The following is a 19,168-nucleotide window of genomic DNA, read 5'->3' on the forward strand; positions in this document are numbered from 1 at the left end:
TTGATGACTTGTATTAGGAGAAGGACATGGGGACTAAGACTATGCTAATTTTTCTTGCTCTCTCAGCAGCTTTAGATAACATAACCTGTAGTATCTTTCTAGAATGACTTTGTGGATTGGGAGTTAAAGGCACGACGCTACAGAGTTCTTGCAGCACCCTACAGTTCCTAGCCATCGGACTAGTTCTAGAAAATAACAGCAGAGGACCTCTCCTCAGTTCCTTGGAAGTTGTGCCATGGGGCCCTGCAGGTATCCATTTTGTTCCCTATGATATTTAACCTCTATATGAAACCTTTCAGGGAGTTTATAAGGGGATTTGGAGTGAGGCATCCCCAGCGCTCTCTTCCTTTTCTATTGAAATCAGGTGAAGCTGTACAGGTACTTAATTGATACCTAGAAGCAGTGGACTGAATGAAAGCCAATAAACTGACACTGAATTCCAACACAAAAAGGTGTTGTAGATTTGCAGTTCTTGGGAGCAGGCTATTCTGGATGCATTCCACACAAAGGAGTAGATGTGTAGACTGAGGGTATTTCTCCATTCTAATTGTCAGTGAATGCCCAGGTGGCTACAGTGGCCTGGAATGCCTATTTCAGCTGCAGATCAAAGGCAGTCACTCCTGGACAGGTATAGCCTGGCCACAGAAATCCATATCCTTGTAATTTCCCAGCTAGACTATTGTAATGAATTTTACGAGGGGTTGTCCTTGAAGATGGTTCATAGAGTGGAACAAGTACAAAATGCAGCTGCAAAGGTGTTATATAATCTCATACAGCCATATTAGACAACACAGGTCCTGAAATACTTGCACTGGCTGCCTTTTCATCACAGAGTTCAATTGAAGGTGCTGCCTTTGATGTGTAAAGCCCTAAACAGCTTAGGACCTTGCCACCTAATAAATTGTAATGAATTATTTGCTTCATAATCTTATATTTGATGAATTTTATAGTTATGACCCATTTTGTAATGATGGGCAGAATAGAAATGTTAAATAAACAAATAATTCTTTTAAATATAAACATGATTGATGACACCAACATTTCCCACAGAGAGATATTTATGTAGGGCACGCACTGTTTGATCACAAGAAGAGGTTTACTGTTACAAAATATTGATATATTTATTGTTATGATGTAGAAGTTTATAAATAAATTATGGCTACTTTGTGAGTAATTGATATCACTAGTTTGTCATTTGTTGCTTTGAAGACTGTCCCCAACTCCTACTAAAAATGGCCAGTTAAAAAAAAGTGTGTATTACTCGGCATATCACAGATTTGCTACTTTCAAACTTTTGCTCTTACTTTTTTATTCCAGCATTTGAACTAATAAAAGCAGATAGAGATATCTGAAACATGATGTTCTTATGTTAACTACAAGTGTTTTGTTTACTATGTGAATTGCCTTTCCATTAATGGAAGTCTTCCTTCTGTTGACATAAGAGACTTTTGATACAATGGAGGTGCCTACTGCCAGAAGAGCAGTTTTCATTGGCAGCCCCCAGAGCCATCTCCTATGATGGATGCTTCAGGGAGTGCTCCAGCCGTCTGAAGCAGATTCTTTTTTAGGACACACATGGCTGCTGGGGTAGGGGAGGGCCACATACTGCCTTTCCACCAATAGGAACACCCTGTTAGTGGAAATCTGCTCACAGAGTGTTAGGATCCAATCCTATATTTCTGTCTTAAAGCATACTATTGAATTGTCCAAAAATAATTCAGGCAACATAATAAAACTTGTATTGATAAAAATGTAAGGTGAACCCTGCTGGATCAGGGCACAGGTCTACCTAGTACAGCACAAGATATGGAAATTGTGAAAGTGATTTTTAAAATGAAATGTTATGAGTCCCATCCATCTGCCGGGCAGGAAATATGTTGCTCCAACACATTCTGTCTTTAAATTCAAAAATTCAACTACTGCATATCTTAATCTACTCTTAAACATCTGTGGCACATAAATGCAAGACAGGAACCTTCTTACATTATTTGATTGTGAATGAAATGGCTGACCTGGTATTTGTTGGCTATATGAAGCTAGGAAAGCAGAGTTGGTCCAGCCCCAGACCGTGTCACTGAATACTCAGTACAGCATTAGGCTTGAGTGGCAAATATCACAGGGCAATCCCAGCAGACAATTCAATTGTTTTATTGATGCATTTTAAAAATTGCTGTTTTATAATTCAAATAGGTTATCAAACCAACTTAAACCACGCATTACTCACTAAGTGACCTTGAGCTAGTCACCATCTCTTAGCCTAACCTACCTCACAAGGTTGCTGTGAGGGTGAAATGAGAAGAACCATGTATACCACCTTGAGCTCATTGGAAGAAAAACAGTGTTTTAGGTCTTCAAATAGGCTCTGTGTTTTGTTTGCCCATATAGAACATGGGGTTTTCACCATCTGCACTCTTTAGTGATGTCCTGATGGCAAAGTAGATATGGATGTCTAGGAACTACCATGTCTATTCCTGAGGTTAGCCTTGTATTTCATAATTCATTTATACTATCCACAGGATAACCATTAACATGAATAATCCTTATTTTATATAGCTCAAACTATATGCACAACTTTTTAAAATGGATGGCTGTGTTCCTGTCTCAAGAGATTTGCAATCCATACATAAAACAGAGAAGATTACATAGAAAGGGGAGGGAAATGGATGCAGGAATAAAGACACCAAGAATATGAAACTATTTCAGTTATACATACTTTTGTACAGGAGGGTATGGAATTTAGGGGTTGCTGTGAAAACATTTTCATAATAGAATTTCCCTTGTAGAATTGTGTAAGCCAGTTGGATCCATTAGGCTCCAGGTATGAACCAGCCTAATTGATTGTGTCACAGGGAGGGTTTGAGAGGCAAGAATCCAGGTATTCACATGGTAATGACAAATGGAATGATGAATGGTAATTTAATGTTAGGGTGAAGGGTCAGTAATAAATTATAATAGCGTTAATAATAATATTTCACTTATTTCTTCTGGTCAACTTTTCCAGACAAGTTCTACTTTGGAATATGCTTCCCAGAAAGGACCATCTGTCTACTTTTTAGTGAGCTTTCAAAAATAGCCCAAACATAGAGTTTCAAACAACCTTTTTCAAAATAAAACTTAATTTGGTGTTGTTACTTTTACTGATTTTTATTATATTTTGATCTGGTTTGTCGTAATGTTATTTATTTATTACATTTGTATACCATGTTTTTCTTCCACTGTAATAAGTTGTTCCATCTGCTCAGTGTCATCCAGAGGAGCTCTTTCAGGTGACTAGCAGGCTATTCAGTCCTGGTCATGTTGGACTGTCCACCCAGAATTAAAACTGCCAAGAGCCTGCTGTGATAAGCTACATCCTTTCCAGCTTGAACAGTAATTAATACAGTCTATGCCAGAAAGATCATTAGCTGCCTCTTGTTGTGTTTGTCTGGATCAGTTTCAGTCTTTTTCTCTCCAGTGCTGGCAGGTTGCTTAGTATGAGCAAACATAAGCAGCTAGATAGACAAAAGTTTGTTGTCAGAGGAGGCGACAGCAGGGAGTGGGACCTAAATGTGAGTAACATCATCTGGATACACTGTTATTGTTCAAAGCATGTTTAACAGAGTGATCCTATACATGTCTACTTAGAAGTAAAGTCCCAATGAGTGCAATGGATCTTACTCCCAAGTAAGTGGGCCTATGACTGCAGCTTTAATTTGTGACATAAATAGACTAGGAAGACTAGGAAGATTAGAAGAGCACATGAAGATTTCTGGAAATCTTGTGAGTATGCAGCATTTACCGGTACTCTGTAGTTCCATTTCTACCTAACAGGGTGGTTCCAATAAAGAGTTGTGCCATTAACCCCATGTCAATTGTACTGAATTCTGCTGAGATGTTTAACAACAGGGTTGTATTTTTGTGTTTTGCCTTAAAGTAAAGATGGTCCACTCAAGCTAACAAAAGAATCTCTGACCAATCCAAAAGATTAGCAAGTGGTAAGAAATAGAGAAGTCTACATTATCTGGGAAACTCTCAAGCATCATTTCTCAAACTTGGGTCCCCAAATGTTTGACTAAGTTCCATCATTCCTGGCCACTGCCATACCAAGATGATAGGGGTTATAATCATTGGGGAAGAGTGCTTTAGAATTAAATTGCAAACAGATGTTAACCACCTTCTTCAATAAAGGAGAAGAGGGACAGTTAAAAGCAGAAAATATCACCAGCACTCAAACAGACTTTATAAGGTGGGTAGTACAGTGGTACCTCGGGTTAAGAACTTAATTCGTTCTGGAGGTCTGTTCTTAACCTGAAACTGTTCTTAACCTGAAGCACCACTTTAGCTAATGGGGCCTCCTGCTGCCACCGCACCACCGCTGCACAATTTCTGTTCTCATCCTGAAGCAAAGTTCTTAACCCGAGGTAATATTTCTGGGTTAGCGGAGTCTGTAACCTGAAGTGTATGTAACCTGAAGCGTATGTAACCCGAGGTACCACTGTAATGACATGTATAGGATCACAGTGTTAAACATGCTTTGAACCATTTGTATATCCAGAAGATGTTAGCTACATTTAGGTCCCACTGAAATCAATATAAAAAGTGAGTTGTGACTAATTTATTTCAACAAGGATTATAATCCAATGAAATGAATTGCTGAAATGCATTTAGCTTGATGTGGTGGTAGATTATGACAGTGTGTTACAATGGAGCAATCAATAAATCCAGATGTGAGTCATAGACTATTCAGGAATCACAAATCAGAAGGAATCAAGTGATGTTCATGCTTGCACTAGCTGTAAGATTTAGCTTATAACAAGAATGTCAAATAGTTAGCAATGTAAATATGTTGATATAATTTACCAGTAAGTGTCCTTAAAAGGAGAGAATGGTAATATACTTAACTGGACTTTCAGGCAGTAAACAAACTGAATGGACACAAGAATTGGCACTGACAATAAAACAAACAGAGTTGGATGGATTGTGCTAAAAATAATCTTGAGCCACCCCTTCAAGTGAAGGAAATTCCTGCCACACCTCAAACCAAACATTAGAGAAAGCAGGCTAAAGCCACATAATTTCACTAGGGTAAAAGTATACTCTTATTTGAATAAACTATTTTGTGCAACAAGCAGCATTTTAAGCGTCTCCGGAGGATTTTTGCAGTAAATTACATTTCATCAAGTACTCATATTCTGAACTAGATACTTCTTATATGGTGACTATGGATTTTAAGGGAAGCACCATCTGACACTTTCTAAAGCTTGCTGCATATTCATTGGCTGAAAACTACAAAATAATTTAGAGGTAGGAAATTATTTGTTTTAAATACTTCTATCTTCTTACTGGTAATGTGCTTCAGATTATTATATAACCTTGTTAACCAATTATCATGCACATTGATTTTATACATTTGGCGTATATCCAGTGTCCTTTCATCTAATTATATCTGTCATGTAGTTTTATCCTTGGAAGCATCCAGTGATACTCAGTGATACATAAAACCTTTTGCTCAAATGTATACGGTTAGACATATTTATGTATAAATATAAATAAATTACTCTGATTATTCACTAAATTCAGGAATTAACATTTGGTGATCTCTTAAAATGTTCTTGACCATGTTGCATAGATATAACAGAAAACAGAACTCTGGGAAATTATGTAATATTGCATAATCCCCAAGAAACAGTTAACAGTCTGATCCTATGTTTCACTACCGCCCCCCAAAAAAACACCCTACATTCCATCTTTTGCCAGTCTACTATGCTGAAATATTTCCCCTGCTCTGGAGAAATGGTGATGTCAGTTCTGCTGTGCCTATATAAAAAAATGGGAGAGGGGGAGGATCAATGCTTTTGGGATACAAGAAGGTAGTTCAGGTAGTGGTGAGGTTGATGCCTCTTATAACTATCAAAGCAACTCCATTCTATCTGTGCTGGCAAAATGGTGTGCCAGCCAGCATTTTATTACATCTTGGTGGGTTGGAAAGGCATGCTGAGTGGAGCTGTTTTAATTATTTATTTTTTACAGTTATATAAAACCTTTTCCTCCAATGAAGTCAAGGTGGTGTACATGTTTTTCCCCTCCCCATTTTATCCTCACAACAACCCTGTGAGATAAGTTAGGCTGAGAGATAATGACCGACCCAAGGTGACCCAGTGAGCTTCATGGCTGAAGGGATTTAAAGCCTGGTCTCCCAGGTCATAGTCCAACACTCTTAACCAATACACCATACTGACTATGTTTCACTAGACTAGCACCCCAGACGCTGTTTTAGTTGCAATGCTGCATGCCCTTGTCTTCATTACTGCCACTTATGTGAGGATCAAGTTATTAGTCTTTTATTTAGGAGTAAGAGTAAGTTGATTGAAGTAAATAATACTTTTGACCTATTCAATCAACGTGACACAACTTTCAGTTATTTTTCACATGCTAATAGAATCAGTTCATTAACAAAAATGAATTCAACATCAGAAGAATTGAATAGCAAATTAGGAAGCATGAGAACTGGGAAATATATGTCAACATTTAAAAGCTAATATTGTACAGCCAAATCTAGATAAGGAAAAGATGAGATATGAGGAAGCTGGACTTGAAACAAGGGAGAGTGTAGGTGAACGGCCACTATAGTACCAAAGCTTGAGAAGAAAGAAGTATCGTCTTCTTTTTGCACACAAAAAGTAAGCTTTTGACCTCATTATCTTCATTTTTGGAAGGGAAGGTGTTTAAAGTGAAGTGGAAAAGACAAAGGGGAAAGTTGCTAAGGAGAAAAGAGAATACAGCCTTAAAGAAGTGTCCCTCGGGAGCTGTGGTATATTGGATTTGTATGAAGAACGGAGAGCAGAGTGTTGTGTGACTATATTATTAAAATGTTGTTTAATATGCTTGGAAGGATTTCACTAATAATGGTATCACAGAAAGTTGTAAGATCAGAGCCCTAGTAAATGCTACAGAAGTCTAGATAGCTTCTTTATAAAGAAATAATAATACAGATTATTTAGATTAGGATATCAATTTTCTCAAGTCACCTCAACAGCTGAATTAGGAAATATTTTTTCATTTTTAGCATTTGAGCTTGTACAGTAGACATTTACTTTGAAGATAGAATACAGTAAAATAAATATAGCTATGGTCCCAATATTGTCTTTAAATTGATTTAATATCTTATCTTTTAATGTTGAGAGGGAACTACTAGTAGTTTTGCATGCATTATTGATATTTAGACAAAAAGCATGCTTTGTGATATTTGCCAGTGAAAACAACTAACTGCACAGTATTGTAGTTTTATATTTTTAACTCATAAACACTTCTCAGCTTGACTTTAAATATATTCTGAATTAGAATAGCTAAACATATTTCATAATACTGGTCCTATTGGAATATCAGATCATATTCCTGTTTCTTGGTCCATTTTATTTTTGTGTAATGTCTCCTTTTGAATTAACTGGAAACTGAGTATTAGATACTTTTTTGCTCTATTTACAAGTAGCAAGGCATGAAATTCCTAGTGTCAGGGACATCAATTCAGCAGTGGCTGTACATCAGACTTTATGGGACAGGCCCAGCTATAGAAAGAAGAAAACCATAAGAGAATAGATTTACAACATAATCCTATACGTGACTACTCAAAAGTTGAATCAAATGGATTTACACCCAGCTAAGTGGGTTTAGGACTGCTGCCCTAATGTTCTGTGCAAGACCTACTCTTGATCTCTGGAGATACTTAAGAAAACTAAAAACCACATTTAACTCTTTCCATATCTTGAAGAAATGATTTCTCTTAGAATTTTGCTGACCAACATTGTGGGAAGTCAGTGATAAAAAGACCAGATTACTGGTACATCAACTGATGCAAACTAAAAACATGAATCATATACTAAATGTTAAAGCTTCAGGTAATATTATTGATAGGGTAAGATTTCCCTTGGTTAGGATCCAAACACTTCTCTGCATCTCATGTAAATGTCCTGTTCATGGGCAAGATGACTGAGATGGTCATGTACAGTCAGCGTCAGACGTGCTTGGAGGAAGCAGTTTATTTTGGTGAAATGTGCAGTTTATTTTGGTGAAATGAACAAGGTAACTGTCAGGTGGATTTGTAGCTCCTTGACTGACCGAACCCAAAGAGTACTCATTAATGATTTCTCACCATCCTGGAAAAAAGAGACAAGTGGGGTGCCGCAGGGTTCTGTCCCAGGCCCACTGTTGTTCAATGTCTTTATAAATGACTTGGATGAAGGAATTGAGGGGATGCTCATCAAATTTGCCAGTGACACCAAACTGGGAAGGGTAGCTAATGCCACAGAAGACAGAATCAGAATTCCAAATGACCTTAACAGATTACGGAACTTAGGCAGGAAGAACCAGATGCACAAATATAGGATGGGGGACACCTGTCTTACTAGTAGTACATGTGAAAACGATCTAGGGGTCTTGGTGGGCCACAACCTTAACATGAGTCAACAGTGTGATGCAGCAGCAAAAAAAGCTAATGCTATTCTAGGATGCATCAACAGAAGTATAGGGTCCAGATCAAGGGAAGTAATAGCACCACTCTATTCTACCTTGGTCAGACCACTCCTAGAATACTGTGTCCAGTTCTGGGTACCACAATTTAATAAGGATGTTGACAAGATGAAACGTGTGCAGAGGAGGGCAACCAAGATGATCAAGGGTCTGGAAACTAAGCCTTATGAGGAACACTTGAAGGAAATGGGCATGTTTAGTCTGGAAAAGAGGAAACTGAGAGGAGATATGATAGCCCTCTTCAAATATCTTAAGGGTTGTCAGACGGAAGATGGAGCATGCTTGTTTTTTCCTGCTCTGGAGGGTAGGACTCGAGGCAATGGCTTCAAGTTACATAAAAGGAGATTCTGACTAAACATTTGGAAAAACTTTCTGACAGTAAGAGCTGTTTGGCAGCGGAACAGACTCCCATTAGAGGTGGTGGACTCTCCTTCCTTGGAGGTTTTTAAGCCATCAGTCATGGATTCTTTAGCTGAGATTCCTGCATGGAAGGGGGCTGGACTAGATGACCCTTAGGTCCCTTACAACTATGGTTCTATGATTCCATTATTTCATTCTAGCTTCAGGCCTGAGTATGGCACTGAGGCAGCCTTTGTTACACTAGTAATCATCTTTATCAGGAGAGAAACAGGAGGACTATGGCCTATAGCTTATCGTTGATTTCCTGGCAGGTTTTGATACTACTGATATTATTTGTAAACCACCCTTCATCCGAAGATCCCAGGGTGGCTCATACAAATACAAAATGAGAAAACAAAGTACACAATAAAACAAAATCAAACCAATAACCGCCCACCCAACAGTTTTATAAAGCCTTAGAATATTGATCAGCTGAACACCTGGTTAAAGAGAAACACTTTCACTTGGCACCTAAAGATTTTAATGAAGGGGCCAAGCAAGCCACTCTGGGGAGAACATTCCACAAATGGGAATTCCACTGCAGAAAAAACCTGTTCTCATGTTGCCACCTTCTGGACCTCTTATAGAGGACACAGAGGTGCTTTCCATTAGCTTTGGCTGGTGGCCCAGATGCATTGCTATCTGGATAGGGATATCCTAACTCATGTTGTCTATGCTCTAGTTAAAGTTACCTTTATGTTAGATTATAGCAATGCATTATACATAGGGTTGCCTCTGAAGACAGTTCAGAAACTTCAGCTGGTGCAGAATTTGGCAGTCAGGTTTCTCACTGGGGCAAGATAGTTTGAGCATATTACACCAATCCTGACCTGACTGCACTGGCTACCAATTAGTTTCTGTGCCCAATTCAAAGTGCTGGTTCTGACCTAAAGGTAAAGGTAAAGGTACCCCTGCCTGTACGGGCCAGTCTTGACAGACTCTAGGGTTGTGCGCTCATCTCACTCTATAGGCTGGGAGCCAGCGCTGTCCGCAGACACTTCCGGGTCACGTGGCCAGCGTGACAAGCTGCATCTGGCGAGCCAGCGCAGCACACGGAACGCCGTTTACCTTCCCGCTGGTAAGCGGTCCCTATTTATCTACTTGCACCCGAGGTGTTTTCGAACTGCTAGGTTGGCAGGCACTGGGACCGAACGACGGGAGCGCGCCCCGCCGTGGGGATTCGAACCGCCAACCATGCGATCGGCAAGTCCTAGGCACTGAGGTTTTACCCACAGCGCCACCCGCATCTCGGTTCTGACCTAGAAAGCCTTAAATGGCTCAGGACCACACTACACCAAGGACCATCTCTCCCCATCTGAACCAACCCAGACCCTTGGATCAACATCTGAGGCCCTTCTTCAACCACTTCCTCCTTTTCATCCACTTAATCTCATCTACTTCCTTTAATCACCCTGACATTCAGCCATCAATAACACACAACTTTTCTAACTTAAGCATTCTGTTAATTTCCCCCACATTTCCATAGTCTCGTTAGCCAGTTTTCTCTTCACTCTGAGTATTCTAACAATTGTGCATGTTCATAATTACATTTTATAGCTATGTATAATTATAGCTATGGGGAGACCGGCACGACTTCCCGGCAGGCACCCTAGGCTTGCGGATAGCAGCCTGTTCTGGGGGCTGGGGTCGGGGGAAGCGCACCGACCCCTCTCGCTCTCCAGGCTTCAGGAAGCTCTCCGCAACCCTTGGGAGACCAGCGCGACTTTGCGTTGGTCTCCCCAGGGTTGCGGAGAGCTGCCTGCATCCCGAAGCCTGGGGCGCACTAGGCTTGCGGATAGCAGCCTGTTCTGGGGGCTGGGGTTGGGGGAAGCTCCCCCGCCCCAGCCCCGCACCTGGGGAAAAAATATCCCCCCCCCAAAAAAAACTAGGTGCGCCCTATGGGCCGGTGCGCCCCATGAGGCGAAAAATACAGTATTTCCCTGGACCTCTGTTTCCTTTATCCACTCTTTCCACAGATGCCTCTCTCAGATTAAGCAGTGGGTGAGCAGCAAGAAACTTTAGTATATATTCTGACCCCCTGCTTCCCAGCACTGCCTCTGAACTCTCTGACCTAAGCTTCCCTAGTTCCTGGGATCTCTTCCAAATCGTCTTCTAATCCTCAACCTATTACTTCTGTCTCTATAGCTGGAGTGTAATTTTAATCCAAACCCACAACTTTCCCTTCCACTACAGAAGCTAAACTATGAATATTCCTTTCCTTGCCATCACTTTAGTGCTTGAGCTGTTGAGAAACACGTCGAAATAAATGCCATTTGACAGTTATGCCTGTATATTTCTCTTAGAACCAAACTACCGTATTTTTCGCTCTATAACACGCAGATTTTTTCTCCTGAAAAGGAAGTGGAAATGTCTGTGCGTGTTATGGAGCGAATGTGTGGTCCCTGGAGCCGAAAAATCAGACAAAAATCAAATCAGGCTTCACGATTGCTGAAACGGAACAAAGAGCAGGGAAAGCCCCTCCCCTCCAGGCAAGCAGAGGGGAAAAGAGGAAGTGGTTGCTTTCCTGCATTCTGCCTCAGAGTCTTACTGCCCACCCGCTCTGTTTCGTTGCTGTGTTTGCTGAAACGGAACAAAGAGCAGGGAAAGCCCCTCCCCTCCAGGCAAGCAGAGTGTCTGCTTTCCTCTCTGTGCTCCGGAGGGAACAATGTTTGTGAAGGGAAGAGAGATTACAGGTTCAGCTTAAAATTCTGATTTGACTTCCTGCTTTTTGTTTTTGGGGACACACAGCATTCAAATATGCTTTCTTCAATTTAAAAGGATGAAATCCTTAAACAGTGTTTTGCCTGCAAATTCATGCGATCTGGAAGATTACAGTGTCTGTACCTCTTAAGGGATGGCAAAGCTTAGGTTTCGCTGCTAAATATTTCTTAATGCAGTTAAAATGCTTTCTTCTGTCAAGGCAATTAAAAAAAATAAATATCAGGCAGCCGGAAAACATGCAGATGGGAGGGAGAGAGAGAGAGAGAGAGAGAGAGAGAGAGAGAGAGAGCTAGCTGGCTTGTGTGGGTGGGTGGGGGGGAACTTTTGACTTCCTTTCCTCACGTTATAGCCCTCTCCTGCATTCTTAGCCTTCTGTGTTTTTCCTTCCCTCCCCACTTAAAATGTGGTTACAAAGCATGGATCCACATGGATCCTCAGGATCTTTGCATTGTGTCAGCCAAAATTCACCATCAGAGCACATAGCATGTCCATGGCTACAGCCTGCCCCCCAAAAATCACGCACCCACTGTTGCCTGGGGCTGCAATGGTGCAAAACGTGGTTACAAAGCATGGATCCACAGGGATTCTCAGGATTTTTGCATTGGGTCACCCCAAATTCACCATCAGATCACATGTCTGTGGCCACAGCATGAAGCACAAAAATGATACGTCCACTGTTTCATTCAGAATATTTTTTCCCTTGTTTTCCTCCTCTAAAAACGATGTGCGTGTTATGGTCAGGTGCGTGTTATAGAGCGAAAAATACGGTACATTAAATTTCTGAGGCAGTAAATAATTTTTATATGGCATCTTTTCAGAAGACCTGTCATATAGCTGGGTTACATCAACTGTGTTTATACTGCCAGCAAGTCACAAAGCTTCCTTAAAGGATCTTTTGCCACAACTTCCCTTCCTTTCCACTGGACACCACAAAATATAGCTTGTAGTAATGCATTCCTCCCCTATTATTTAGCTTACTCTTTCATCTGCTCAGTAGTTGTACAGTAGATGTTTTACAGTTTAAATAGATGTGCAGCATGCTATTGAATTTTGAAAGGTAAAAAACAGAATATATCCTTATCTATGAACTTCCTCAACACAAAACATGGCTTACAAACCTCTAGTCTCATACACTTACATACTAAAGAAATGTATTTAATGTATATGTCAGGATACCGACAACCAAATACTTATTGTGCCAACAAAAATGTTTAGGAAGGGAAATAACAAACATTTTATGTGAACAAATCCTCTCCTCATACTGCAGTGACAAGGTACCTGAAAGAAAGTGGCCAACACAAGCAATGGGGTGATCCGCAAGAACAGGCAATTAAAATGTCAAATTAATACACTTTTGAGTACATTTTGATTCATTTATTTTTGCTGTGAAGAGTTCATGTATTATCATCAACAGTTCTTAGGTTTGCAGTTGTGATCTGAATTATCTGGAAGACTTGAAAATAGTTGCTAGTTAAGAGGTAGCAGATCTCTTTCATATTTAGCTAAAAGTAGTTGAAAAACATTTCAACTATTATATAATAATTTACCAAGAAATGTTCTGATTCAAACCATACACAGTATTTTAGCCCCAAGCCTAGAGTATGTTTTAGTCTCAAAACCGTACAATGGTTAATTCTCAGACAAAACAACATTAAAAAATGACAACATAATTTTGCCAATTTCACAACAGTCTTATTAATACATTTTGTTTTGTTTTGTTTCCACAGGATATCAGATCAGAACTTGAATATGGGAATCCTGAGTCAACTGTTAACTATCACTCTCCTCTTTGGAGTCCCAGTGTTCTGCCAATATGACTATGAGGATGACTATGATAATGAAATGGATAATGAATATCCATCCATTTTTCATCATATTCCTAGCATAGAATATGCCATTCCTTATCCCAGCACGCCTGCTCAGTGTGCCAAAGAATGCTTTTGCCCACCAACTTTCCCTCTAACAATGTACTGCGATAATCGTAAACTTCAGACTATACCGAGAATTCCCAGTCACGTCCAGCAACTCTATCTACAGAATAACGACATTGAAGCTGTGCCTGTGGAATCCTTTGTTAATGCTACTGCCCTGAAAGAAATTAACCTCAGCCACAACAAAATTAAGTCTCACATGATTGACACAGGTGTCTTTGGCAAACTTTCAAATCTAGTACAACTCCATTTAGAACACAATCTGCTGGAAGAAATTCCATCCCCTCTACCTAGAAGCTTAGAACGATTGCTCCTGGGTTTCAATCAGATTTCCATGTTGCCCAGCAAAGACCTAGAAGGTTTAGTAAACATGACTATGCTTGACCTCTGCAATAACCACCTGGAAGATTCTCAACTGAAACAAACACATTTTTCAAAGATGAAAAACCTAATGCAGATCAACCTCTGCAGCAACAGACTTCAATCAATGCCTCCAGATCTACCATTTTCACTTATGCATCTTTCCCTTGAAAATAACTCAATTTCTCTCATTCCAGATAATTATTTCCAGAAACTTCCAAAGCTTACTGCTATAAGAATGACACACAACAATCTGCATGAAGTTCCTTATAATGCTTTTAACCTTTCTAATCTTGTGGAACTCAATCTTGGGCACAATAAACTGAAGCAAGTATTCTACATTCCAAGAACCCTGCAGCATTTGTACATAGAAGACAATGACATGGAAGGTTGGTTGAATTACTATTTTAAAGAGTTATTTCTGTCATGTTATCCTTTGTTTTCAATGATCTAGTCTCTGCAAAGTTAATATTAGTTTTTAACCATTCTTCATACTGTTAGCTATGCATGGTGACAGAGAAGTTAGAGCATAAATGGTGGAATATCTACCCTATTCTTCTAAAATATTTTTCCAGGAAGTTAGGGCAAGGCAATGTAATATGAAAAAATGTAATTTTTTTTTTAAAGTGCTAAGAGGAAGGCATGTTTGGCAAACCCTCACTATGATCAACTCCTGCCCAGAAACCTATGTCCCCACTGTGGAAGAACGTGTGGTCCAGAATTGGCCTCCACAGTCACTTACGGACTCACAGTTAAGACCATGTTCATGGAAAACAATCTTACTCAGCTACGAGTTATTGCCAAAGAAGAAGAAGAAATTTCCTATTTGAAGTAAACAAAATAAATAAATGGATATATGTAGACCAATACAAGTTTCTCATGGTCTCTGAGACTGTTGTGTAAGACTAAGGTAGATGGGTAGAAGGAAACAAATGAGAAACTGGAAACTTAATGGTTTAAAAAATAAAGTATGAACTGAAAACCACAGCCTTTCCAGCAGCTCTGGTTTCTGTCTTTGGTTGAATTGTGGTTGAGCTGATTAAAGCTAAAGTTTGAGTGGGTAAAGTTGAAGTCAAATTATTATTATTATTTGTTCTTACTAGTTGCTTCTTCTTTACAAAAGTAAATAAAAATCATGACAAGACAGAAGTAATATTAGTAAAGAAATCTGATTCTTTGCAAGAGATAGGCTTGCTAGTAATCACTAGGTTATCTAACCCTATCAGACCAAGAATATCGCTTAGTTCTCCTGAACCTAGTTTTAGTCCTATATAAGCAGGGGTCTTCAATAAAATACTTCATCCAATACACTAGCTGGAGCTCATCTTCTGATGGGCCTAAAATCATATTCAGCCAGAATGGCAGCCATTGCAGTGGATTACAGAGTTGTTAAAGGTGCACGTGTTGAGGTTTAGGTCTGTATGTACCAAATAGGACATTTTTTCATGTATGAGTTGCCTTGCATCAAGGTAAAAAAGATTAGTAGTAAGAAAAAGGTATTTTTTGCTGGTATTGCTGAGGTTCCCCCAGAAGAATTTCACCAATGTTCTTTCTGTTGTTTTAAAATAATGTGTTTGTTCAGGCTCAAGTAGAAATAACTTGAATGGCATGTAGATGAAGGATCATAGGAGGATTGCACAGACTTCCCATTTCTTGCAATGTCTCCATGTCATTCTGCAACATTGACAGGGGTAATGACTCTATTGGTACCTGCAGGGATCCACCAGTTGTGGATACTACATCTGTGATCAGACTGTATCTAGCAGCTGTCTAAGCTATTTTTAAAGCTGCTTTTTTAGTATTCATTGAGAATTTTAATTATTATTGGATTGTCTAATATTGTCTAGCAACTAGAGTGAAAGATAGCACCTTATTGTCAGAATATGTGAGAAAGATTTGATTTTATATTATTTGATGTGAAAGTTTGAATATGCATTTGAGACAATACTGTACTGCAGCAAAGACACAGAGGAAAAGACAAAATTATTACTTTATCATCACCCACATAGCAAGTTGCAAACCTCACATCCTTTATGGCATCTGTTCAAAGTTATTTCTGCATGGGTTGTAATGAAGAAAGCAACATGCCATGTGAGTTGTCATGATTGCAAGGTAAGACTCCACTTAGCCAACCCCGGTGGTAAATGCTATTGTGTGAAAAATGAAAGGGAGGGGGAAGCAGCAGTCCATATACCCTATTATTTTTCAAGCTTTGTTACCTGCTTAGCACAGATACCCATTATTCCCAAGATTCTCATATTCCCAAATTGATTCAACTCAGACTCCATGCAAAACCATAGTTTGCACCAGTCATAGTTGAAAATCTAAAGTACATTTTGACCTCTAAGTTACAACCAACCAACCATGGTCTATCACTGTTAAATGAATTGCATTCTGTCTCGTAATAGCACTCTTACATCCATGGTGTAATCTCTTTCATTACTACAAACTCCAGTTATACAATGTTAGTTCTTAGTTAAATTGCAGGTGGGGGCGGGGAGTCACAAAAGCTTGAAAGCAAAGGTTCCTGCAATATATAAGATTAACAGCCTCACAGAATCATGTTATACTTCTTAAAAAACAAACAAAGAAGTTACAGTGTGATTCTATACATATCTACTGAGAAATTAAGTCCCACCAAGTTTAATGGGGCTTACTCCCAGGAAAGAGGATATGTAATTGTAGCTTTATATTGTTAAGCTGAAGAAGTGGTTTCATCTTAACTACCGGTAGTCTGGCATAACTAATCATACAGTTCTATACATTTCTACTCAGAGGTAAACATCACTGACATCAATGGGACTTGTATAATGTATCAATGTATCAGAATCCACTCTTAGCAGTAAAAGTATCTTATAAATGACTACAGAAGGGAAAAAATCAGCTCCTTTTAAAGTATTCCTTGGTTGGATTATACTGAATACCATTTTTGCTTCTATGACAGCAAATCAGCATTTTAGAATTAATACTGTAGTTCCACCTTTTTAACAGATTGCTTTATCTTTTTACAGTAATCAATGTTACCTTAATGTGTCCTACTATTGATCCACTGAACCTCAATCACTTAACCTACTTACGAGTGGAACACAACAAGCTCACCACTCCAATAAGTACATATGCCTTCTTCTGCTTTCCACATATACGCAGTATTTATTATGGTGAACAAAAAATTGGTGCCAACCAGCAAACACAGCTGAGAACGCCAGTGTTCCAAAGATATTTAACACCAGAAGAGTATGAAGAAGCAGAAGATCACGAAGAACAAGATCATGATCATAATCAAAGGGAAAGGGATGATGATTACTTTGACCCTTATGTATATTAAGAGGTTATAAGGTATAGTAGTATTATGACAATTTATTTTCTTACCCATTTAAATACCCATTTAAAAAGCAAACAAAATCATTTTGAAAATGCAAAATATTTGTGAGACTTGTGAAGCAGGTCTGCATATTTTCGGCATTTACCGGTATTTATCAAATTTCAACCTACAATGAAAAAGTACTTCCCATATTTTCAAACCAGACAATGTTGGAACAGATAAAGATTCTAAATATCTTACCTACCCAATTAGAAACTTTCAACTATATATACAAACACACAGTATCAACTTTGCTTGTGTGATATATTTCTAGCTACAGATATCATTGAACTTACTGTCTGCATTATGGAATAATGACATTCTCAAATGAGAATATTATTTTTCCTAGGTTTGTGATATATAGTACAAGTTAAAAGCATGGTCACAATCCTAGGGAAGCCAGTATAAAAGTCATCACTGATGTAAAAGGACCTGGACGGGACTTTAAGAAAATGTTAGGATTCCATTATGAGAACCAGCTACAATCAAATAATTAAAAGTCCACAATTACAAATTTTGCTGCTTTATAAACACTTTATTATTCAAATATATGCTCAGAAAAACATACTGCAACAATAGTCAGTTGAAAAAGAAGGCTATTAGAAATGTGCTTCTAGTGTAAGTTTTCTATAGGGTGCTTAGTGCATTTAAACTGGATCTAGGGTGTAATCTGCACCAGTGTTCACCAACATTCAAATGCTTAATGTGAACATACATATACAAACCAGAACTAGTTTACATTCAATTCAGTGACAATACAGATGAATTATAAGAGCAGAGTTGTCTTTTTATGAAGCATCTGGTAATTCTTTTACTCTGCTGGCTGGTTCCCATGGTTTAACACTATGTAACCAAGTCTCAGAGGGCTCTTGGGCTTGCAAACTACCCTTGCTCCCATCTCCAGCCAAGAGGAAGGAGTTCTGTCAGTTTCCTTTCAGTTTCAATAATCTCAATTTAGTTTAATGTGCAAACCAGGAATCCTGGTTTAAAAACAAGCAGCAGTTAAGTAAGGCAGCTTCATAACCCATGGTTTCACATTTGCTTGTTTAGCAATTAACATTTTTTTGTTTTGAACCAGGATCTGTTGCAAATGGAAGAGGCTTTTCTGGGGTTTGCTGGTGGCTCATCCACGAAGTGCTAAACCATAGACTTTCACAATGGTTCAGCATTAGTCATACCTCGGGTTACAGACACTTCAGGTTGAGCGTTCTTGGGTGGCGCACTGCGCTGAACCTGGAAGTACTGGAATGGGTTACTTCTGGGTTTCAGCGCTTGCACATGTGCAGAAGCACTAAATCTCGCTTTGCGCATAAGCGCCGAATCACAACCCATGCATGCGCAGACGCGGCGCTGCGGGTTGCGAACGTGCCTCCTGCATGGATCACATTTGCAACCTGAGCATCCACTGTAAGGTAAAGGTAAAGGTAAAGGGACCCCTGACCTTTAGGTCCAGTCGTGGCCGACTCTGGGGTTGCGGCGCTCACCTCGCTTTATTGGCCGAGGGAGCCAGCGTACAGCTTCCGGGTCATGTGACCAGCATCCACTGTACATGTGAACTAACCCAGCATTTCCTCTTTGTACATAACTTTGTAACAGACAAGTAATTATGCAAACCTGATGCTTGTCAGCAACACACATAGACTGAATTATATAAGCAGCTAGATTGTAACTATGTAATGTTTAGTTAGCTATATATCTAAGCATTTACAAATAAATGTACAATATACTTTAAAATGTAACAGATTTCTTCTAGAAGATTATCTAAATAAAGTTATCAGTAAAAACATGCACTGAAAATGTGACATTTATTATTCATTTTGCCCCTCCCCCATGGGGAAAAAGCTTTATTATGTTTTTCTAAATAAATTCTGTTTCTGACACTGCACTGAAG

The 19,168-nt window shown here is 39.2% G+C and overlaps 2 protein-coding genes and 1 long non-coding RNA gene across 5 annotated transcripts in view; 1 reads left to right on the top strand and 2 right to left on the bottom strand.

The window, feature by feature from the left end:
• CENPP (centromere protein P) overlaps window positions 1-19,168 on the bottom strand; it is a 146,773-nt gene that overhangs the window by 96,134 nt on the left and 31,471 nt on the right. The gene's annotated exons all lie outside the window — the stretch shown is intronic.
• LOC144326997 (uncharacterized) lies at window positions 1,557-10,667 on the bottom strand. Its single transcript, XR_013391956.1, has 2 exons — window positions 10,164-10,667; window positions 1,557-9,791 (listed from the first exon to the last, which is right to left on the bottom strand). It is a non-coding gene; the product is annotated as an uncharacterized LOC144326997 (long non-coding RNA).
• OMD (osteomodulin) lies at window positions 3,646-17,346 on the top strand. 3 transcript variants are annotated; one of them, XM_077924812.1, is made up of 3 exons: window positions 3,646-3,759; window positions 13,353-14,305; window positions 16,928-17,346. In XM_077924812.1, the coding sequence occupies exons 2-3, from the start codon at window positions 13,375-13,377 to the stop codon at window positions 17,239-17,241; spliced, it is 1,245 nt and encodes a 414-aa protein (XP_077780938.1). In that variant the 5' UTR covers window positions 3,646-3,759; window positions 13,353-13,374; the 3' UTR covers window positions 17,242-17,346. The 3 variants fall into 3 exon arrangements, with proteins under 3 accessions (XP_077780938.1, XP_077780937.1, XP_028574680.2); XM_077924811.1 differs by lacking the exon at window positions 3,646-3,759 and adding an exon at window positions 5,019-5,283 and having other exon boundaries at window positions 16,928-17,345; XM_028718847.2 differs by lacking the exon at window positions 3,646-3,759 and having other exon boundaries at window positions 13,312-14,305.

This window comes from Podarcis muralis, chromosome 2 (assembly GCF_964188315.1).
Source record: "Podarcis muralis chromosome 2, rPodMur119.hap1.1, whole genome shotgun sequence".
NCBI classification, from domain to species: domain Eukaryota; kingdom Metazoa; phylum Chordata; class Lepidosauria; order Squamata; family Lacertidae; genus Podarcis; species Podarcis muralis.

Coding starts and splice junctions, on each gene's coding strand:
- OMD (XM_077924812.1), top strand. CDS start 13,375: ATGGGAATCCTGAGTCAACTGTTAACTATCACTCTCCTCTTTGGAGTC. Junction 14,306..16,927: donor AGAAGACAATGACATGGAAG/GTTGGTTGAATT, acceptor ATCTTTTTACAG/TAATCAATGTTACCTTAATG.